Raw genomic sequence first — 18643 nt, 5'->3', positions numbered from 1 at the left:
TCTATATAACAAACCTTGTGAAAACATGTCCTTCCAGCATTTAGCAGGGACGATTCCTGTTGTAGAGCTTCTCAGGCGCATTGCGCACCCTCTAACTTCTCTCTAAAACGGCAAACCTCTTCCCCATCTCTCTCTCTCTCTCTCTCTCTCTGTAACGAAGAAAGCTTTTCTGCTTTTTTAATGGTGGCTTCTCTTTTGCTCTGGAATTCATCCATGGAGAACAAAGTGGAAGAATCAAAGCGGATAACAGAGAACAAAGGTTTGGAAGAGAGGATTACGAAAGTAGAGACTACGAAGTCGAGAGGGAGAAAGGGCAGTAAAAATTCACAGAAGAAACTTCCCCAGAGAGGATTAGGTGTTGCTCAGCTGGAGCGATTAAGGTTACAAGAAAGGTTGAAGAAGATGCCAGAGGTCGATCAAGTTCAAGGTCAAGTTCAAACAGCTCAGAATCTCTATCCTCGGTTCCAGTTCTTCCCATTTTTAGATCCGAAGAACGAAGTTTTAGATTCGTTCGCAAGGTTCGCTCCTGTGAACTATGGTCAGCCAAGCTCGCATTCGCAGTCTTTTGGATTTCAGCCGTATAATGGATTTGCAGGTGGGGTTACCGGTTGCTCCGGTGGAAATTCGTTGTTTCCAGGTCAGTTTCAGGTGGATCGATTACGGATCACGTCTCAAGAGCTCTCTTCAACCCAAAATATCCATTGTTTGTCCGATCGTTGCGATATCTGTCTTAAGGTGAGAATTAGGGTTTCGGAACAAATCATTTTCTTTCTTTCTTTCAATCTTTCTGTTATTAATTTTTTTTTTTTGGTGATGTTTTCATGTATAGAAGAAGCATATCAATGGCGAGAATTCAGGTTTTAATGGAGGGAGAACCCAATATACGGAGAAGATGATGCCGATTGACTGTGATTTTCTCGGATTGAATCTTGGACGAAACAGCAACGTTGATGGATTTAAAGGTGTTAGGCGTGCTTGTCATTCTGGATCGACTGTTGATGAGGTAAAATTTCAATCTCTCTCTCTCTCTAAATTTCTGAGATTGCTAATGGAAATTAATGGCAGGAAGTGGAGGTAGTAGCGGTTCATAGAAAGGGAAAGTCTGTGGGTGGCAGTAGTGTTTTAATGGAGTACGAATTCTTCCCTCACAAAGGTGGCAGTAGCAGCTCTATTAACAATGAATCCTCCATTACAGAAGCAGGAGGAGCAGCAATCATGGGTGAAGCTTCTTCATCATCTAATACTAATTTGATTGATTTGTCTCTCAAGCTTTCTTGTTAGAAACTCAAGAGAGGTAGAAATTAAAGAAACTTACCTATATGCTTTCAGTTTTTTTTTTTTTTTGTTCTTGCTTGAGTTAATCCAACTGAACCAAATCCAAAACACACTTTTGTGTTTTTGCTTTTGTTGTGAAAGTTTAAGAGTGAAACAATTTTTGATTCTTTGGCATCATTTAGTAAATGTTATTAATTAATGGGCCTTATCTAGGATATATCTCATTGATTAAAATCAAGCTGATTGGATGACTTTGATCATCTGATTCATCATTCATGAGATCTATTTGGTTGGACCCACTTTCATAGGTGGGACCAAACGGATCAGCTTCTGCCACGCTTACTTCATACAATATATGTATTTTAGATTTAAAATTGTCCAAATTCTTCAACCATTATGTGGTCTGAAAAGTAATTATATTAAACATCTAGGATTGTCAATGATTTTTAGATTCACACCAACAAGGTTTTAATAGATGGGATTTAATCCTACCTATTAGGAGATAATAAACCAAGAACAAGTCGATTCAGATGATTGCATCCATTTGCAATGGAAGTCGACTAGCTTTCCATGGATGGGATTTAATCCGAATAGGAGATAAGAAATTAAACTAAGAAACTGAAAAGAGAGGGAAGCAAAAAAAAAAAAAAAAAAAAAAAAAATCCATCCCCGGAAGCAGCTCCAAACAATGCCTAGCCTTCATGTAATGAAGTTGTTGTTTTGCATCTTATACTAATTAATTCCATTAGAGTAACTTGTTTGATTTGTCTCTCAAGGTTAAGAGAGAAAATTAGGAAAAAATAATAAAAGATTAAAAATCTATCCTTCAAATTCATTCTTAAAATCTCCTACAGACACAGCATTTCCTATTTCTTTTGTCTTTCAATAAATGTGTTAGAAACACAAGGGGTTAGTATCTCTGCATTCTCCTTCGTGGGATACTTTTAAAATGATAAAAAAGAGAAAGAGGGGACCTTGATGAGGTGTTATTATGTTGGGCTTCTGAGTGGTACTCTCTCTTTCTAGTCTCTAACTCTCTGTGATCTCTAAGTGTAAAAAATTGAAGACTGTGAAGTCCCAGTCTTGATCAAATGCAGCTTTTTTTTTTAATTTTTAATTTTTACATTTTTCTTTATATATATTAGAACAGGAAGATCTGAGATGTCTTTCTTTCGCTTAAGAAATGGGTCTGTCTGAAAGAAAGAGGGCATTAACCTTACCCCAATAATATATACACGTGGCCCACCAACTCATTAAACCTGAGATGCGGTTATCCTTTAATTCAAAAAAAAAAAAAAGAAAAAGAAAAAAAAAAGAAGACTTATAGGTGATTCATAGCCGTTGGTTTTATGTATTTTTTTTTTCTTTTTCTATCTTAGGCATATAGTATAAAATATTGGAATTTATGGTGGAATAATCGGTATCATGGCTTCAAAATTTGGTTTGATGCCGCAATGAGGAGACCCTTTTAACTTGTTTTACAATTACTTACTCGTGTATATTTATAAGAAAATAATCATTATATTTTTATAGGATAATATTGATTAGAATATATTTAATCATAGATCATATTTTATTTAAATAATATATATTTAAATGTAAAAAATTAATTATTTTAATTAAAATATACAAAATCTCGATTGACTTGACTGAACCATCTTGCAATACTTTACACAATTGAGACTTCTTGTCTATTCGTCTCATTCATGGGGGTGACATCAAGATGTAGTCTTGGCGAGATTGAAAACTATGATTGTTATAGAGAGCAGTATGATACATTGAATGTTTTGGAAATATACCATATAAACGTGCATTAATTTTTTCATTAACTGAAATTTGAATTAAAACTTGTAGGGATGTGCCTTGAGACCATGAAAAGTGTAAATGATAATAAAGAAAATATTTTATTCAAAAAATCAATAATTTTGAAAATGATAAAGAAAAATGAATTTCTTTAGAAAAAGTTTACCTGACGTTTGATTGCAGCTAGGACAATGTCAAAAAGAAGTTGCTAAAACAAATTTTGGGATTTTTTTTTTTTTTTTTCGGGAAAATCAATTTTATTTTCTAAGGAGTTGGTAAAACAAAGAAGGAGATTTTTTTCATATAACATACACAACAAATTGTATCATTCCAAAAGAATATTTTCCCCAAATGTGTCAAACAAACCCTAAATATCCTCACAGTATCTTCACTTTCCGTTGAGGTGATAAGTCTAAAAAGAATAAACAAAATACTATTTTATTAAAAAATAGGTCCAATACTGTTTCTGTAAATTTACTGAAAAATGCTTTAAAATTTGAAAAACGTGGACGGCAGGATTCGAACCTGCGCGGGCAGAGCCCACATGATTTCTAGTCATGCCCGATAACCACTCCGGCACGTCCACAATATATTAGTGATTATCGTTTAAAAAGTATATACCTCTTATCTATTCTCATTAATCCACATAAAACCCAGCACTCCTGTTTCATGAAGTGTTGCATGAAACATAAATTTTTTTGAAGGCTGATATATGATCCAGAGTACAATGAAAAAGGTGATGGAATTTTTATGAGAGTTACTATTGCCACGCCAGCTTTTATTAATGCCACACTATTTCCTATATAAATCACCAAAAAATTGCACATAGTGGTGTGACGTAAGTAAAATTGGTGCGGTAATAACAACTCTCATTTTTATACCTAAAGTAAAAAAACTGCCAATCTATGGGGGCCATATCATCGTCCCGGGCCATGATATCACCATTCAGGTTTTTTATTCAAAGATGGATAGAAAATTTGAAATCTACCAATGAGAAATCAACAATTGGCCGGGTTATTTTTTGATCTAAAGAGTTGACTGAAACTCATGGATAAAAGTCCAAAATAGTGTCACATGGCATTCTACATGGAGACTGGTCACTAAATCATTTTCTAAGATGGAATAAAATGAAAACAAGCCCACTATATTTTGAGGATATGTTGAGGATGATCTCTATAATATATCGAAATAAACTGATTTTTGTAAAGAACCACTCTTTGACTCTAGTCCATGATTAGCTCACTGAGTGTCAATTTATTTTCTAGAAAGGTGTCTCATTCCATATGGTTATATATGAATTTAGATCCCAGTGACTAATGAAAATTCAAAATCCCAACCATTAAAACACACAATCCAATGATCAGAATAAAATATGTATCCTGTGAATATATCAAGTATCCTTAGGATAAATCTTGACCATTCGATTTCATATTTTAATGATTGGAATTTCAATTGAGATAAAATAAGTATCATATGGTTATGTTAAGTATCCTTTATCTTATAAAAAAAATTTCTTTAATTTTATCCAATTACATAATAAACTCTCCTCTATTTTATCCTCTAAACATTTATTTTATAGGTGACATCTTAGCTGATATTTCCATCTTTATTATGTAAAATTGAACCTAAATAATGAAAATAATTATTTATGATGATAATTTTTTTTTTTTTCCATCAATTTTAACCATTCCTTCATTTTTGAAAGTATTAAAACTAAAGTTGCTAATAGAAAAAAATATTTTTGAAATGAAATTATGATGGATCGGAACGTTTGAATAAAAATTTGATCGATACTTTAAAAGTATCGATATGTGACTTTCTTCGACCTGAGTAATATTTGTCTTCTGTATATATTAGGCAAAGGCATGGCTAGCACACCATGCCCATGCTATATCTGTGAATGTGCTTACATTTGCAGTGAAGCACTTGGAACCAATCCAAAAGAAGGCATATAAACTTCCATGTCCTGTAAAGAAATTTTCATGGAGACTCTTCAAATTGGGTACTTGTGACTATTGTGTGCAACCATGCATAAGAAAAACTAGAAAGGAAGTAATGATGAGCCAAGTAAACATGAAAGAAAAAGGCCATTGATGGTTTTCAGGTCTTCATTGATCTCACTTAGCCACAATCTCGAACCCACTCCCCCAAATTCTTAAAATCAGTTGCCTCCAGATGATTTCCACGGCTAGCAAAACTGATGCCTCACTTTTCTAAGCACACCAATTTCCTCTCTTTACATCCCTTGTTACAAACCAACCAAACCTTATCCATCGTTATAAGCCAAATAGACCATTGTGTGTCTTTTGTAGAGGTAGAAATTCTCTTTACCATAAGGTTTCAACGCTTTGCTAGGATCCCATTTCTTAGTTGTGCTTACACCACCACCTCTCTGAAATTGATATATTTTTAGGCAAAATACTTTTACCCTTAGTGGCGGATTTAGAGTGGGGGGCAAAGGAGGTAAGTATTTTCAAACCTACTAGGAAGTAATGGGCTATTGTGATAGATAATAGCGGTAGATAAAGAAATTTGCCGTTATTGTCTTCACAAAAAAAAATTTACACTCTTAGTTGCTCTCACAAAATTTTTTTCACTCTTACATTATTCCCACAAAATTCTTTTACACTCTTAGTGCCCCCTCCACAGAAAAATGTCCACTCTTATGTTGCCCCCACAGGGGTAAAATCCTGGCTCAGCCCCTTTTACCCTCATCCACAACCTTAAGATTTTGATCTCCTTCTACCTGTAAACTTGGATAATAAGATAGGATTTAAAAAAAAAAATAGAAAAATGAAAATTTGGATAGAAAAATCAAGAATTTTCTACACGACATCCATAGCTAACATTGAAGACAAGGTTGAATAGGTTAATAATAATTCACATAAGTCGTTTACAACCTGAAGATGACACATTTTTGGGTTGAAAATATTGGGTATCTGTTAGATATTGAAGACAAGAATGTTTATGTCATTTAAGTTAGTCTGTCAAAGAAAACCTAAGTCAAGGGGTATGTCATCAATTTGAAAACACAGGAGGGTCTATCTCTAACATGGGTAGGGATACAGAGGAGTTCTTACAGCGAAAAAAGTGGGTCTTTTCCCATTTGGACACCCCAAAGTCACAAAACCCCTTGCCCTAATTTTCGAAGTACCCTCTTCTCATCACTTCCCTCAATAGTCTCTCACCCTCTCTGCAGATTAATTCTCTCTCTCACTCACTCACTCACACACGACACCAGTTAACTAAGAAGGAGAAAGCAAGAGAAGAGGAATACTCGGAATGCTTCCTCAACAAACTCAGCCGGACACAAACCGTCCAGCACCCACCATCCAACCATCTTCCCCAAACTTCTCCCTCTCCACCTCCATCACCCCAACATCCGGGGCCCACCGTAAGATCGCCATAGCCGTTGATCTCAGCGACGAAAGTGCCTTCGCTGTCAAATGGGCTGTCCACAATTACCTCCGCCCTGGCGACACGGTCATCCTCCTCCACGTCAGACCCACCAGCGTCCTCTATGGAGCCGATTGGGGTTCCAATTCCATTGATCTCTCTGTCGACGCAAACAAAGAGTCCCAACAGAAGCTCGAAGATGACTTCGACGCCTTCACAACCACCAAAGCAACCAATCTCGCTCAACCCTTAGTAGAAGCTCAGATACCCTTTAAGATACACATAGTTAAGGACCACGACATGAAGGAGAGGCTCTGTTTGGAGGTCGAGAGATTGGGTTTGAGTGCTGTAATTATGGGTAGTAGAGGGTTTGGAGCATCAAAGAGGAACGTAAAAGGACGACTCGGGAGTGTTAGCGATTACTGTGTGCATCATTGTGTTTGTCCTGTTGTTGTTGTTAGGTATCCTGATGAGAAGGATGGGTGTGGTGGTGAAGCTGTTGGTGTGGCAGAGGAGGTGGAGCTTCATCCAGTACCAGAGGAGGAGCAGGAGTACCATGACGACGCCTCAGATGAACATAAAGGTTTATACTTTTTTGATTGTTCAGTCATTGATTGAGTTGGGCTTTGCATGTTTCTTAGGTTATTGGACCAAGAATTCTATTTTTAGTTTTTATTAGAGTTCTTTACTTTCGGTTACGTGAATTACTTTGTTGATTAGAATTTAGAATTGAGGGTGCTTTGGTTTTAGTTAGTGTTTACAAATTCATGCATTAATTTTTTTGTTCAACCCATAGATTTTTTATTTTTTTTTTAACTTCTACTTTTTTGGTTGTCACTGATTGAAGTTTGGGTTTGCGTGTTTCTTAGTTATTTGGACCAAAAATTCTATTTTTAGTTGTTATTGGAGTTCTTTACACTTGGGTTTGAGCAGCACTTTCTTGAATAGAATTGAGATTTGCATTGGTTTTAGTTAGTGTCTATGAATTCATGAATTGAATTTTTTTGTTTGAACCCATTGATTTGATTTGATTTTTTCAATTTTTGGTTCAGTCATTAATTGAGGTTTGGATTTACATGTTTTTTAGTTAATTAGCCAAATTTTCTCTTTTTAGTTGCTATTGGAGTTCTTTATACTTGGGTTTACGAATTACTTTTTTGAATAGGATTGAGATTGCACTGGTTTTAGTTTGTGTTTATGACTTCGTGAATTGATTTTTTTGTTGAACCCATTGATTTTATTTCATGTTTTCAATTTTTGGTTCAGTCATTGATCGAGTTTTGGATTTGCATGTTTCTTAGTTAATTGGACCAAAAATTCTATTTTTAGTTGTTATTAGAGTTCTTTACCTTTGGGTTTGTGAATTACTTTGTTTATTAAAATTGTGGTTGGCTTTTAGTTAGATTCTACAAATTCATGGTTTGGTTTTTTGGTTGAACCATAGATTTTTTACTTCTATTTTTGGTTCAGTCATTTATTAAGGCTGGGTTTCACTTGTTTCTTTGTTTCTAGTAGGTTTTGAACTTTGCTTTTGTAAGTTCCTGCCTTTGACACTGATTTTGTATTTGGGAATAAATTAATTATTATGTGTATTTACATAATAATAAAAATTATCATCAACCCCCATTGTTTGTATTTATCTTTCATTTCCCTCCTTAGCCTGTTTCAGTTTCAAATGATTTGAAGAATTTGTTGTTTGGAAATTGGTAAGAGAAACACGGCTGGTGCCTTTGCAATAAGTCATTTTCTTTGGAGAATGAAATTTCTTTTGTGACTGCTGAAAGTTTATTTTACTTCATATTTTTTTTTAAGGAAACATATTCTTTTCTTATTAGAATTGAGATGCTTCTGAAGAGTTTTTTTTTGGACGTTTATTGATCTGTTATTCATTTTTATCCTCGAACGGAAAATTTTCTACTTGGTAGTCATTCTGCTTTGAAAATTGTTCAAGTTATCTTGTGTAGTATGCTTTTGTGAATATGTGCATCCGTTGTAGGTTCTGTTTTTCTCTATGTTGAGTTTTTTAGTTGTGGCACGTGAAACAAGGTACACAAAGCTGGTCATAGTCTTGAGCATAATTTAGCATTGCTCAATTTGCGGGTAACTTGGTTACATTATTTTCCACCCCTACTTCATGTGTGTTATGCCAAAATGGAAACAATCTGCACCTCAAGTGATGCCATCTGTTGCAGTCTCTGCGCATAAGTGTCCTAACTGTTGTTTATGATGGTTTAAATGGCACTGATGTATTTCGATTCGACACGGGAAGAACAGGCTATCAATGAGCTTTTAAACTAGAAGTTCAAAATGTTCAAGGGCATTGATGTATTTTGATTCGACATGGGAAAAACAAGCGATCAATGGGCTTTTGGGAATTTTTCAGTGAGACATGGCACTTAAGGAGGGTGTGTATCATCGATGATGGAGACACTTGTGGAGTTTGCTTGGAAGAGATGAAAGTGGGTGTTGAGGCTATGAACATGGGGGTGTCCCCACATGTTTCACTCCAATTGTATCTTAGAGTGGTTGAAACAGAAGCCTACTTGTCCTCTTTGTAGGTTCACACTGCTCTTTTGTTGTGTAAATGTCTTGTATTTTTTTGCGCTACGTAGAGCTGTGTGGGTCCTGTTGACTGCTCAACGGGTTGGGGCAGAGCTCCTGTTCCAAATTTTTTTAACGAGTATGAAAAGGGTAATTGTGTAATATTTTCTTAAGGGGTTTTCTATTTTTGGGAATTTATGTTTTGGGGAGTTTTACATGTTTTGGTAACTCTCGGTTATATAGATAGAGATCTCTACGACTATAAAACTTATGAGAAAATAGTGATTGTTCTTGTTCTGTTTCATGGACGTAGGCACACTGTCATACGACGTAAATCCTAGTGTTTTGTGCGATTGTGTTATTTTTGCTATTTCAATTTTTTGCCCCTTCAATGGTGGAGCCAAGTGAAGAACACATCAGTGCCTTGAACTTGTGTCTAATCGAAATACATCAGTGCCCTTCAACCAATCATCATCAACATCAATTCATTCCCTGAAACATTTTGAATTTCTAGTCTACTATTCATCACCCTCTTTCTCTCAGTTAATGGGTTGTGGGCTCAAAAGGGTCTTGCAACACACAACTACATCAATCTCAACAATAAGTTTTGCCTTCTATGACGTGACATCCTAAAATAGAAAGTGAGTAGTCTACTACTCCGCATTAGAAATCGAGGCGGAATTGGAATCCGAGTTTGAGATGGAATCAAAAGGCTACCTCATAAGACACAACCCTTAATATAAATAAAATACTAGCATATTTCGCCTAATGGTCAAATGCATGGCTTGTGCTGTTTTGTTAACACTCTAATGGAGGAATTTCCTAACTTGTATTCGATCTCTACAAAGAAGGGTCTCCTAGTCTCTAGCTTCAGGCAGTGGTCGGATGGGTCTTGGAACTAGGATTTTGGGTTCCGTAGAGTGTTTAATGATTGGGAATTGGATGCGGTTGGGAGGCTAGTCAATGCCACCAATTCTTATCCTTTTGACTCAGATTGTGATGACTCTCGGGTATGGTAGGCGAGCAAGAATGGGCAGTTCTCAGTTAGATCCTTTTATCAGTCTATCGCTAATGTGGTGCCCTCCCTTTTTCCAGAGGTCACAATTTGGGGTCTTAGAGTTCCTTCCAAGGTGTGGTTTTTCACTTGGACAACAATGCTTAATAGGATTTAGACATTGGATTCCTTGAGGCATAGAGGATCTTGCGGGTTCGGCTGTTGCGCATTGTGTCTAAAAGATGCAAAATCCATGGATCATGTGTTGCTTTATTGCAGTGTGGCAGATGAGGTATGGGGCCATTTTCTTAGTCTATTCGGTTTCTCCAAGTACATTCCAGACTCTGTGCGGATTTTGTTTCAATCATGGCTGGCTGGTTGTTGGGAGCTCCTTCTCTGGAGTCAAGAGAGTGTTTTGGAGTCTCATACACTTCGCAATTTACTGGGGCTTGTGGATGGAGCGTAATAGGCACACGTTCGAGGATAAAATTTTGGACTCCTAGTCTGTCATCTTGTCAATCCTAGTCCTCTTATTTTTATGGTCGAATGTTTTCAAGGAACTTAGGGGTATTAGATTCGAAGATTTTGTAGTAAGATGGGAGGGTGTGTGTGTTGTATTTCACGAGATTAAATTATTTGTACTTGTTTTGCGTTTGGTTGGTCATCTCGGCCGACCTTGCTTTCTCTTAATGAAATCTTTGCTTATAAAAAGGTAAATAAATAAATAATAAGTATTAGGTTTTGTGTCTATTGTAGTACTATCTAGCAATTGTCTTCATCATAATCATTGTATGGGGTTAGCTTCACAAATTATTTCCATTTTCTCAATCCTACCTAAAAGCCATTCCTTCCATTAAAGAAATATTGGAAATGATGGATTGGAATATATGACAGGATATTGCAAAAATTTTCAGTGGTTTCTAACCACCTAACCCTCCTTTATTCGGGCATATTGATGTTATGATCCTAAGGATTGATTTGATGTTAGATGGATTGGCCTTTGTATGTTGGGATTTTTTTCATAGTTTCTTTGATGACTATCTTACTCTAAATCAAAGAAGGAAAAACTTATGAAGAGGGGTTCTCTCTTTTCGTTTATGCAAAGGGAATTTTCCTCCCTTCTTTCCTACAATCTTTTACACTTGAGGACTGTCGGTAAAGGTAAGCCTTGATCCTCAAATTAATATTCTCCACATCTTCTTGTGAATAAACGAAATAGCATAGACGACAAAAATCGCACAAAACACAAGGATTTATGTGGTTCGGTAGTGTGCCTACGTTCACGGATTAGATCAAGAACAAATGAACAATCACTATTTTCTCTTAAGTTTTACAGCTCTAGAGATCTCTATTTATAAAATCAGGAATTACTAAAACATGTAAATCTCCCCAAATAAGAAACCTGCAAAAATAGAAAACCCTTAAGAAAATATTGCACGATTACACTTTTCGTAATTCTATAAAATTTGGGCTAGAGGCTCTGTCCCCACACCCTTGGGAGGGGGCACTACCCCTTGGACCCCCACAACTCTGCCTAATGCATCAGAATACAAGACATCTCATACACAATACTTGAGATCGTGCTTTAAGGCTTTAGTGGCCGGAGGATAATTGAATGAAATGATCTACATCAGGTGCTAACACATTAGTAGATGCCTTCGGGGTATATGCCCCAGGGTTGACTTTCTTCCCGACCAAAAGAAAAAGCTCATTGTTCTTCTCTTTTCAAATGGCCTGACATATTAAAAAATTAAAGATTTAACTCTCCAGCCATCAAACAACTCCAACACACTTCAAGTATTTACCCAAACAAGGCCAAAAGGATCCAAAAAGGTAAATCGCACTTCTTTGGTTAGTGTATAGAAGAGGAGCAAATGGTTGATGGATTTGTTGCGTCTTTTGAAATTTTAATATCTATTACTTTTTTCAACAAATAAATCCACAAAGTCAAACTTGCTCAGGATTATTGTTTAGATTGACGTTCATTTAGGAACATCTGAGCTTTACTTGTTCTACTCCAAATATTCTTTTGGCATTGTCAATTTATCATCAATGGGTTCTGTGAGATATACTTTTATATTACTCATTCATGGCCAAAAATATTTAAATAATAATCCTTCTTTTGTGCTAAAAACATACTGAGGATGAGAATACAAATGACTTATTTGATGTTTCATAGATGGTCTAAAGCCATGAAGTCTCAAACACTGAAATACTTTATTATTTTCTTAGCATTTAATTGACTTCATTGCTTGTGTTTTAAAAATTTTTCTAATGTGTCTTCCTTTACAGCAGATACTTGACACAAGTACCTACCTGGTCGTGTTGTTGTCCTATTAATTCCAAGTAAGCTCCACATGCATTTTCTTGTTGGAAATTGTCCTTTTGAAATTTATTTTGCATTCTCTAAAATATTATATATTATTATTATTATTATATATATAATTTTTTATTTAATTTAAATATTTATTTTTTATTAATCTTAATATGATAATTGTCTTTCTTATTATATTATAAGGCACCTGTGGAGGTTGAACCCTCTGTAATCGATCAATGGGAACCTTGAAGCTGTCTGGGGCAGGAGCAAACTCAATGACCCCGGTTCATCCACACCTCATGAGAAAACATCTCTGTATCTGTGATCTATAATATAAAAAAATGTGTTGTTTAAATTGAGATCAAAAGTGAAAGTAAGCTACAGGAACTTGAGTTTATGCCCTTAAGAAAGCTTTAATGAGAGTGTCATGATGTGGGGAGGGGCACCTGCAACACGACTAAGCGAATCTGTAGTATTAACATACATAGGAAGACGACAACAAACTCGAACTCGCTCTTTAGATAGAGGTCTGCTCATGGCCATAGAGTCCCAGCCTTGAACTAGCTCGATCCGGATAAAGTTGGGCGGCATCTCAAGTCGCCCTTATTTGTTTGTGCATCTTTCTTTCTCCCATGCTTTTTGTTGGTCAACAACCAACCATCTATCTCGTTTAGTTCTTCACTACTCGTACAGGAAGGAGTTTCTTTCTGTCTGGAGCTGGAGGGAATCATTTATTCTCAATCAATAATGCCTCAACTGGATAAATTACTTTGAGTTCTTAAATGAAGAGTTTTCTTACCTTTGCGATTTCTGGGATATTTATTGGGGATTTCCTATCTCCTCCAAAACTTGGAACCACCAGCAACCATGGGTCTTCATTATTACTTGATTACATGCTAAGCTTCATCTTCATTTAAGGAAAGAGATGGCATCAAAATTTTCACACAGATTAATGCATGCATTAATAAACTTGCATCCACAAGCCATTTGGGGTCCATATGCGGTATTAAACTGGTTTTTGTTTTAGTTATGTTCAGTTTGTCATTTTATTTTATGACGATTAGCACTCAGTTCTGCATTTCACATGCAAGTTATTTACCTCTCTGTGTAGTTTTTTCCCCCATGTAGTGGCATCTTTCACTGGTTCAATGAAATCTGTTTTTATTTTTTGTTGTAGAAAATGAAGGCGGGATATGAGTTTAATGGAGGTTAGGAAAATTGGGATGTTTGAGATAAATGAGTTATTGTTGGTTGGATGGGTTCATGCATGTAAATAAAAGGTTGGTGGTGTTGCTTACGGTCACTCTCTCTCTCTCCTTACCAAAATTGTTGGATGAATGATGATGTTATTTATATGGTCGTCGATCAGTTCTGTCTTCAGAAACATTCATTTTCTTGTGAAAACTTTGTAAATTATCCTTATATTTTATAATCTTTGCTTCTTAAGAATTGTTTAATCACCTTGAGAATGCCTGTATGCAGCATGTTTTTTAGTTGTTTTTTTTGTGATTGTAGTTTCACTGTGATTGTAGTTCTAGTCAAGGTTTAAAATCTCGTTTTGAGGCAATGGTTTGGTTCTGAGAAAGTTTCAGATAAAATTGGATTGGAATGTTCATTTGAAGCATTCCAAAATGGCACAAGACTTTGAGCCACGTATAGATACCACTATAAGAGCAACACATGTTAGAAAAGATAAGCTGTCTGTGTTATGGGTTGTGTGACAGACTTTGGTTTTATATGCACTCTCAGCTTGGTTCAATTGCAGTCAAGAGCTTGGGCCTGAAACACTATTTGGAAAGCTCTTGCTGATCAATTAAAGTTGTGTCTTCTACAAAGAGACTAATCATATGGGTATTGGAACTTAATGTTTGTGTTTGTTGTTTTTTCCTGTCAAATTCATTGTTGGCTGAAGCACACGATGGGCTTAAAAAAATACAATAAAAGAAGGCCGTTTTAAGAGAATGGCGGAGTACTTTGCAAAATTTACTGAGCTGATCATTTTAATGGTTATAAGCTCAATTTCCTGATTTCCCAAAAGGTTGGGAAAACACTAATGGGTCAGCCACATTTAAATTAATTCCTTGCATGGGGAGAGATTTTTCAAGTTTGTATTTTGGGTTTAGATTTTGGTTCTAAGCCTAAGGTCCATGACATGATGTTCATTAGGACAATATACAAACCAATTTTGATAGCAATAGTAGATGGTGCTCGAAAATTAATTAGAAAACTAAATGATGCAACAAATGTTGAACTTGAGGCACATAATCGTTCTCTTTAAAGTGTCATTTGTTCCATACTTGTCCACAAGCCTAATCTTTTAAGCACAATTCATCTTCTTGAAAAGATGAAGAATTTCCTAGATAACCCAATCTAATGAAGTACAAAGAAACAAAAGTAATGAGGGATTTGTGATCTTTGTCTGTCACATTGCTAATATTGTATACCTGGAAGTGTGCCTATCGATATATATATATATATATTATTTAAATGTTGTTGCTTGGATTGATGAATAAACATGGAGTTCTTAGAAAAAAAAACATTAGGCTATAAAATCTTTGATTCATCCTGATTCTAGCAAAGTCATGAATACTGTGATGAAAAGTGATGTTTAGAATTGATGGCCATAGAGCTAGAGATGGAAATGGTATTACAAAGGATCTCTCATGTGTGTGTGTGTTTTGGGGTTTAGGGTACCAGTAAGAATTGAATTGAACCCGAACTCTATGGTATCAGCAACCTCATGTTAAAAAAAAAAAAAAAAAAAAAAAAAAAAACACAAGAGGTTCGTTTTAAATTAAAAACAAAAACGTCGACAGCAGGGTTCGAACCTGCGCGGGCGAAGCCCAACAGATTTCAAGTCTGTCTCCTTAACCACTCGGACATATCGACATTTGTTGTAATTATTTCAATCTTTTAATAGATATTTTATGACGTCCGACTATTTTTCCAATTTCTTAATATGATTTATATTTCAAAAGACTAAGGTCCACTACGGTGTCCCGTTCCTATAATAAAGGAAAGGTATCTATATGACATGTTTTTGTTGGAGTTTCAAGCACTAATGGCTCTTAATAGGGTTGGCAATGTGTCGGATGAAGCTATTTCCATATCCTTATCCAACATTATATCCGGTTATTCGTATCTGATTTTTTACCCACTTATGCTAAGGTTATCCTTATCCAACTAGTTATCCACTTTTTTAAAAGATATCCGTATCCGATTTGTACCTGAATTTCAAGTGATTATCCAAATTGAAATATATAATTCATTGTGAAGATGATGGAAAAACCTTAATTTTGAGTTATACATATATTTTATTGTGAATTACTGTACTAAACTCAGATAAATAGATATTCAGGTTAGATAAGATGCATATCCATATCCGATCCTAAACAAAATTGGATAAAAATAATTGCGGATAAATTTACCCGAATTCTTAATCGAATAAAAAATTTGCACCCATACCTGAATAACTCAGGTAAACGGATATTATCTGACCCATTGAGCAGCCTTAGCTCTTAAGTCTTAAACAAGGTGTGTTTGCTGTCGAATGTGTTTGAACTCCAACAAAAATGTGTCACGTAGACATCAAACGTTATTATAGGAACGAGAGAACATTCGAGATCACGACTCATTTCAAAATACGACGAAACCATTATCTGTATTTTCTATGGTAATTGTTTTTGTTTTGGGTACTTGGTTGCTAAAATAACCCCATTGGAAAGAATTAAGCAGTAAGTAAGCAAAGGAAAATTATTCCAGACAGTACTTATGAGGTCTTTCGTGATCTTTGACTCATGAGCGAAACCAGCAAATATATTTTCATTACTAATAATGATAACTTATATCGAAACATCACAATAAAATGCATTACAATCAAGTAATCTTTTTGCAGAATAACTAAAAACAGATAAAATTAGCTTTGTTTTTTGTTGTCTTGATCTTATCTGCATCTTCAACTTTCTTCGAATTCTATAGACATGAAAAGTCCATGAGTGATGAAGCTGAGCAAGTAAATAATCCATGAAAACTATAATATGCAGAAAAATTGGGAGTTGGAATAGAATAAAATAAAAATAACTTAAGTCGCGATAATTTTCAGTGTCTTCATATGTAATTTAGATAGATATGTATATTACAATTATGAGTGTTTTATTTGTTGGTTGCCTATAGAGTTGGGATCAACCCCTCTTGAGTAGTAGTTTCACTCTCACGGTATTTAGCCAACTAAAGAACTACCTAGACTATAGATGATATCCTCTCTTGAAGTGTCCCACACCCCTCGTGGTACTATACCACTCAAGGTATTTTAAATTAAATCGTCCTGGGACTTCTTGACCTCCGATCCTTAGACGGGATCGACCTACCCAAGATCAACTTCTCTAGAGGTAGCATCTACTCCTCACGATATTTAGCTAGGTAGGATTGTGTAAGAGTATGATTATTATTATTTCATGTTATTTGCCCATTTTTATATATCTATATATAATGACATAAAGTATGGTCCTAGGCTAAGTTCTTTCTAAAGAAATCACAAGTTTGCGATATGTAGGATATTCAGTTGGCATGGCCGACCATTTAGAAGTAGCAAATAATTTTAAGAAAAATTTAAAGGAAAGTTAGAGTCAAATAGTAGGTGACTTGGTCGATCATCAACATGTAATAAAATAATTCTAATAAAATCAAGATAAAGGAATTAGTGTAGTGTGTTAGTGCTTGAATATCTTAAAAGGAAAGAGTTTGAGGTAAGGAGTGGAATTTCGATTACTTCTATATATTTAGGAATCTCCTAACTTAACTTTTCGACGTACTATGGTTTTGATGGATCAATATTTGCCTTAAATCCTCATTGGACTCTATGCAATAACAAAATGTAGTAGCAAGCTTGAAACTAAATTTGAGAATAACATCCTGGGACTTGAGTCTTGGTGTCTTTTGAGAAAGATAGATCTCGAAATTAAATAGGTTTAGGGATGATTCATAAAAATCTGACATCGAATGGCCGAGTTGCACCAGTTTTAAGATAAGAAGTCAAACCGACTTTTCTACAAATATAATTAAGGTAGTGATCTTGCAACAAAAATTAGATAAAATCTAATGGGAATTGACTCTCAGTTTTGAAAAGTTGTCGTTTTGAAGAGATCTTCGATTTGATATATAATATATATATATATATATATTGGGTGAGAGAGTTATGGAATTCGCAACTTTAACACCTTCAATAGTGGTGCTTGAACTTGAAAGAGAAAAACCTACAAAAATGACAGTTTGGGAGAGGTTTGGAATGATGAAAATGGTTGAAAATTGAGATATTTATAGAATTTTAGATGTACCTTGTTCCATGTATCCTCTTTAGATGTATACATGTATCATAAAAATGATTAATCTCTTGGTACATTACTTAAATTGAATATAATATATCAATGTATGAACACAAAAATGTATTCACACTAACTATTAATATAATTCATCCTCACTTTCTTTGTGCATAAAAATTTGATGTTCAAAGTGGGTCCCACATAATTGGTTTGTCCAATAGTAAGATGTCACATGACATTCATAAATTGGGTGAGATAAAAATTTAATTACATCATTATAACATAATTTTTTATATCTACTAATTAATTGAGTAACCTATACTTAATTTAGTTTCTCCAAACTTTATATTCATGCTTTTAAAATAAGACATTGACATTTTATAATATTTTTATGTATAATAAAAATATGGGTCTTCACAAGGTAGACGTATTCGACACTCACTCCTATAGCCAAACAATTAGATGATAGCTTATGTTGGCATAAGTTACTCCTCCTCAGATCCTTAGAGGAATTTGTGAAGTACTGAGAGAACCAAATATTTTGTCGAAAACAGCATTTCCAAGAATGAATCCTTGAAATCTTTGAATAACTTGCACCAGAAAAATGCCATGACCCCAACAAACCATTAAGGAATAGACCCCATAGTCCCATGTGGGAAGTGCTATATGTTGTGCATTGTCTTCTAGGCAATTTTGCTGAACCATGTAAATTCTTAGTCTTGCTACTATTATCTTTGATTTGTTTTACTTTTATTGTTATCATTGCTTCTCGTGACTATTTTCTCTACCTAAAGAATGGAAGATAATTAATAGAATTTTATTGCATACCAAGCTACAAAGCCTGTGAATATCATGAAAATGTGTAGAAATCACAATTTTTGGGCTTGCCGTTGTCGACAATGGCAGCATAAGACAAGAAATATCACCATACGTTCAGTGTGTTTTATGGTGCTTGGCAACTCCAAACAATCAAGGTATCAACATTGAAGACTCAGAAGA

The 18643-nt window shown here is 35.0% G+C and overlaps 2 protein-coding genes and 2 non-coding genes across 7 annotated transcripts; 2 read left to right on the top strand and 2 right to left on the bottom strand.

The window, feature by feature from the left end:
- Positions 1-1450, top strand: SPL (sporocyteless (SPL)). 2 transcript variants are annotated; one of them, XM_086459472.1, is made up of 3 exons: positions 1-735; positions 833-1003; positions 1066-1450. In XM_086459472.1, the coding sequence occupies exons 1-3, from the start codon at positions 181-183 to the stop codon at positions 1279-1281; spliced, it is 942 nt and encodes a 313-aa protein (XP_086315598.1). In that variant the 5' UTR covers positions 1-180; the 3' UTR covers positions 1282-1450. The 2 variants fall into 2 exon arrangements, with proteins under 2 accessions (XP_086315598.1, XP_086315597.1); XM_086459471.1 differs by having other exon boundaries at positions 11-735; positions 830-1003.
- A 2132-nt stretch (positions 1451-3582) lies between these two features.
- On the bottom strand, positions 3583-3664 carry TRNAS-AGA (transfer RNA serine (anticodon AGA)). The gene has a single exon. It is a non-coding gene; the product is annotated as a tRNA-Ser (tRNA).
- Positions 3665-6178: 2514 nt separating this feature from the next.
- Positions 6179-13786, top strand: LOC147392095 (universal stress protein PHOS32-like). Of its 3 annotated transcripts, none has more exons than XM_086458166.1 (3): positions 6180-7057; positions 12305-12355; positions 13504-13786. In XM_086458166.1, the coding sequence occupies exons 1-2, from the start codon at positions 6361-6363 to the stop codon at positions 12310-12312; spliced, it is 705 nt and encodes a 234-aa protein (XP_086314292.1). In that variant the 5' UTR covers positions 6180-6360; the 3' UTR covers positions 12313-12355; positions 13504-13786. The 3 variants fall into 3 exon arrangements, with proteins under 3 accessions (XP_086314290.1, XP_086314292.1, XP_086314291.1); XM_086458165.1 differs by having other exon boundaries at positions 6181-7057; positions 12302-12355; XM_086458164.1 differs by lacking the exon at positions 12305-12355 and having other exon boundaries at positions 6179-7057.
- Positions 13787-15133: 1347 nt separating this feature from the next.
- TRNAS-UGA (transfer RNA serine (anticodon UGA)) lies at positions 15134-15215 on the bottom strand. The gene has a single exon. It is a non-coding gene; the product is annotated as a tRNA-Ser (tRNA).
- Between the last annotated feature and the right edge of the window lie 3428 nt (positions 15216-18643).

This window comes from Akebia trifoliata, chromosome 11, assembly GCF_017979445.1.
Source record: "Akebia trifoliata isolate Shusen 1 chromosome 11, ASM1797944v1, whole genome shotgun sequence".
Taxonomy (NCBI): Eukaryota; Viridiplantae; Streptophyta; class Magnoliopsida; order Ranunculales; family Lardizabalaceae; genus Akebia; species Akebia trifoliata.
Note: the sequence above shows the minus strand (reverse complement) of the source record. Positions and strands in the feature narration are given on the sequence as shown.

Excerpts from the sequence above, each read along its gene's own strand:
- LOC147392095 (XM_086458164.1), top strand. The coding sequence starts at position 6,361 with ATGCTTCCTCAACAAACTCAGCCGGACACAAACCGTCCAGCACCCACC. Across the intron at positions 7,058-13,503 it reads CGCCTCAGATGAACATAAAG|AAAATGAAGGCGGGATATGA; the intron begins GTTTATACTTTT and ends TTTTTGTTGTAG.
- SPL (XM_086459471.1), top strand. The coding sequence starts at position 181 with ATGGTGGCTTCTCTTTTGCTCTGGAATTCATCCATGGAGAACAAAGTG. Across the intron at positions 736-829 it reads GTTGCGATATCTGTCTTAAG|AAGAAGCATATCAATGGCGA; the intron begins GTGAGAATTAGG and ends TTTCATGTATAG. Across the intron at positions 1,004-1,065 it reads CTGGATCGACTGTTGATGAG|GAAGTGGAGGTAGTAGCGGT; the intron begins GTAAAATTTCAA and ends AATTAATGGCAG.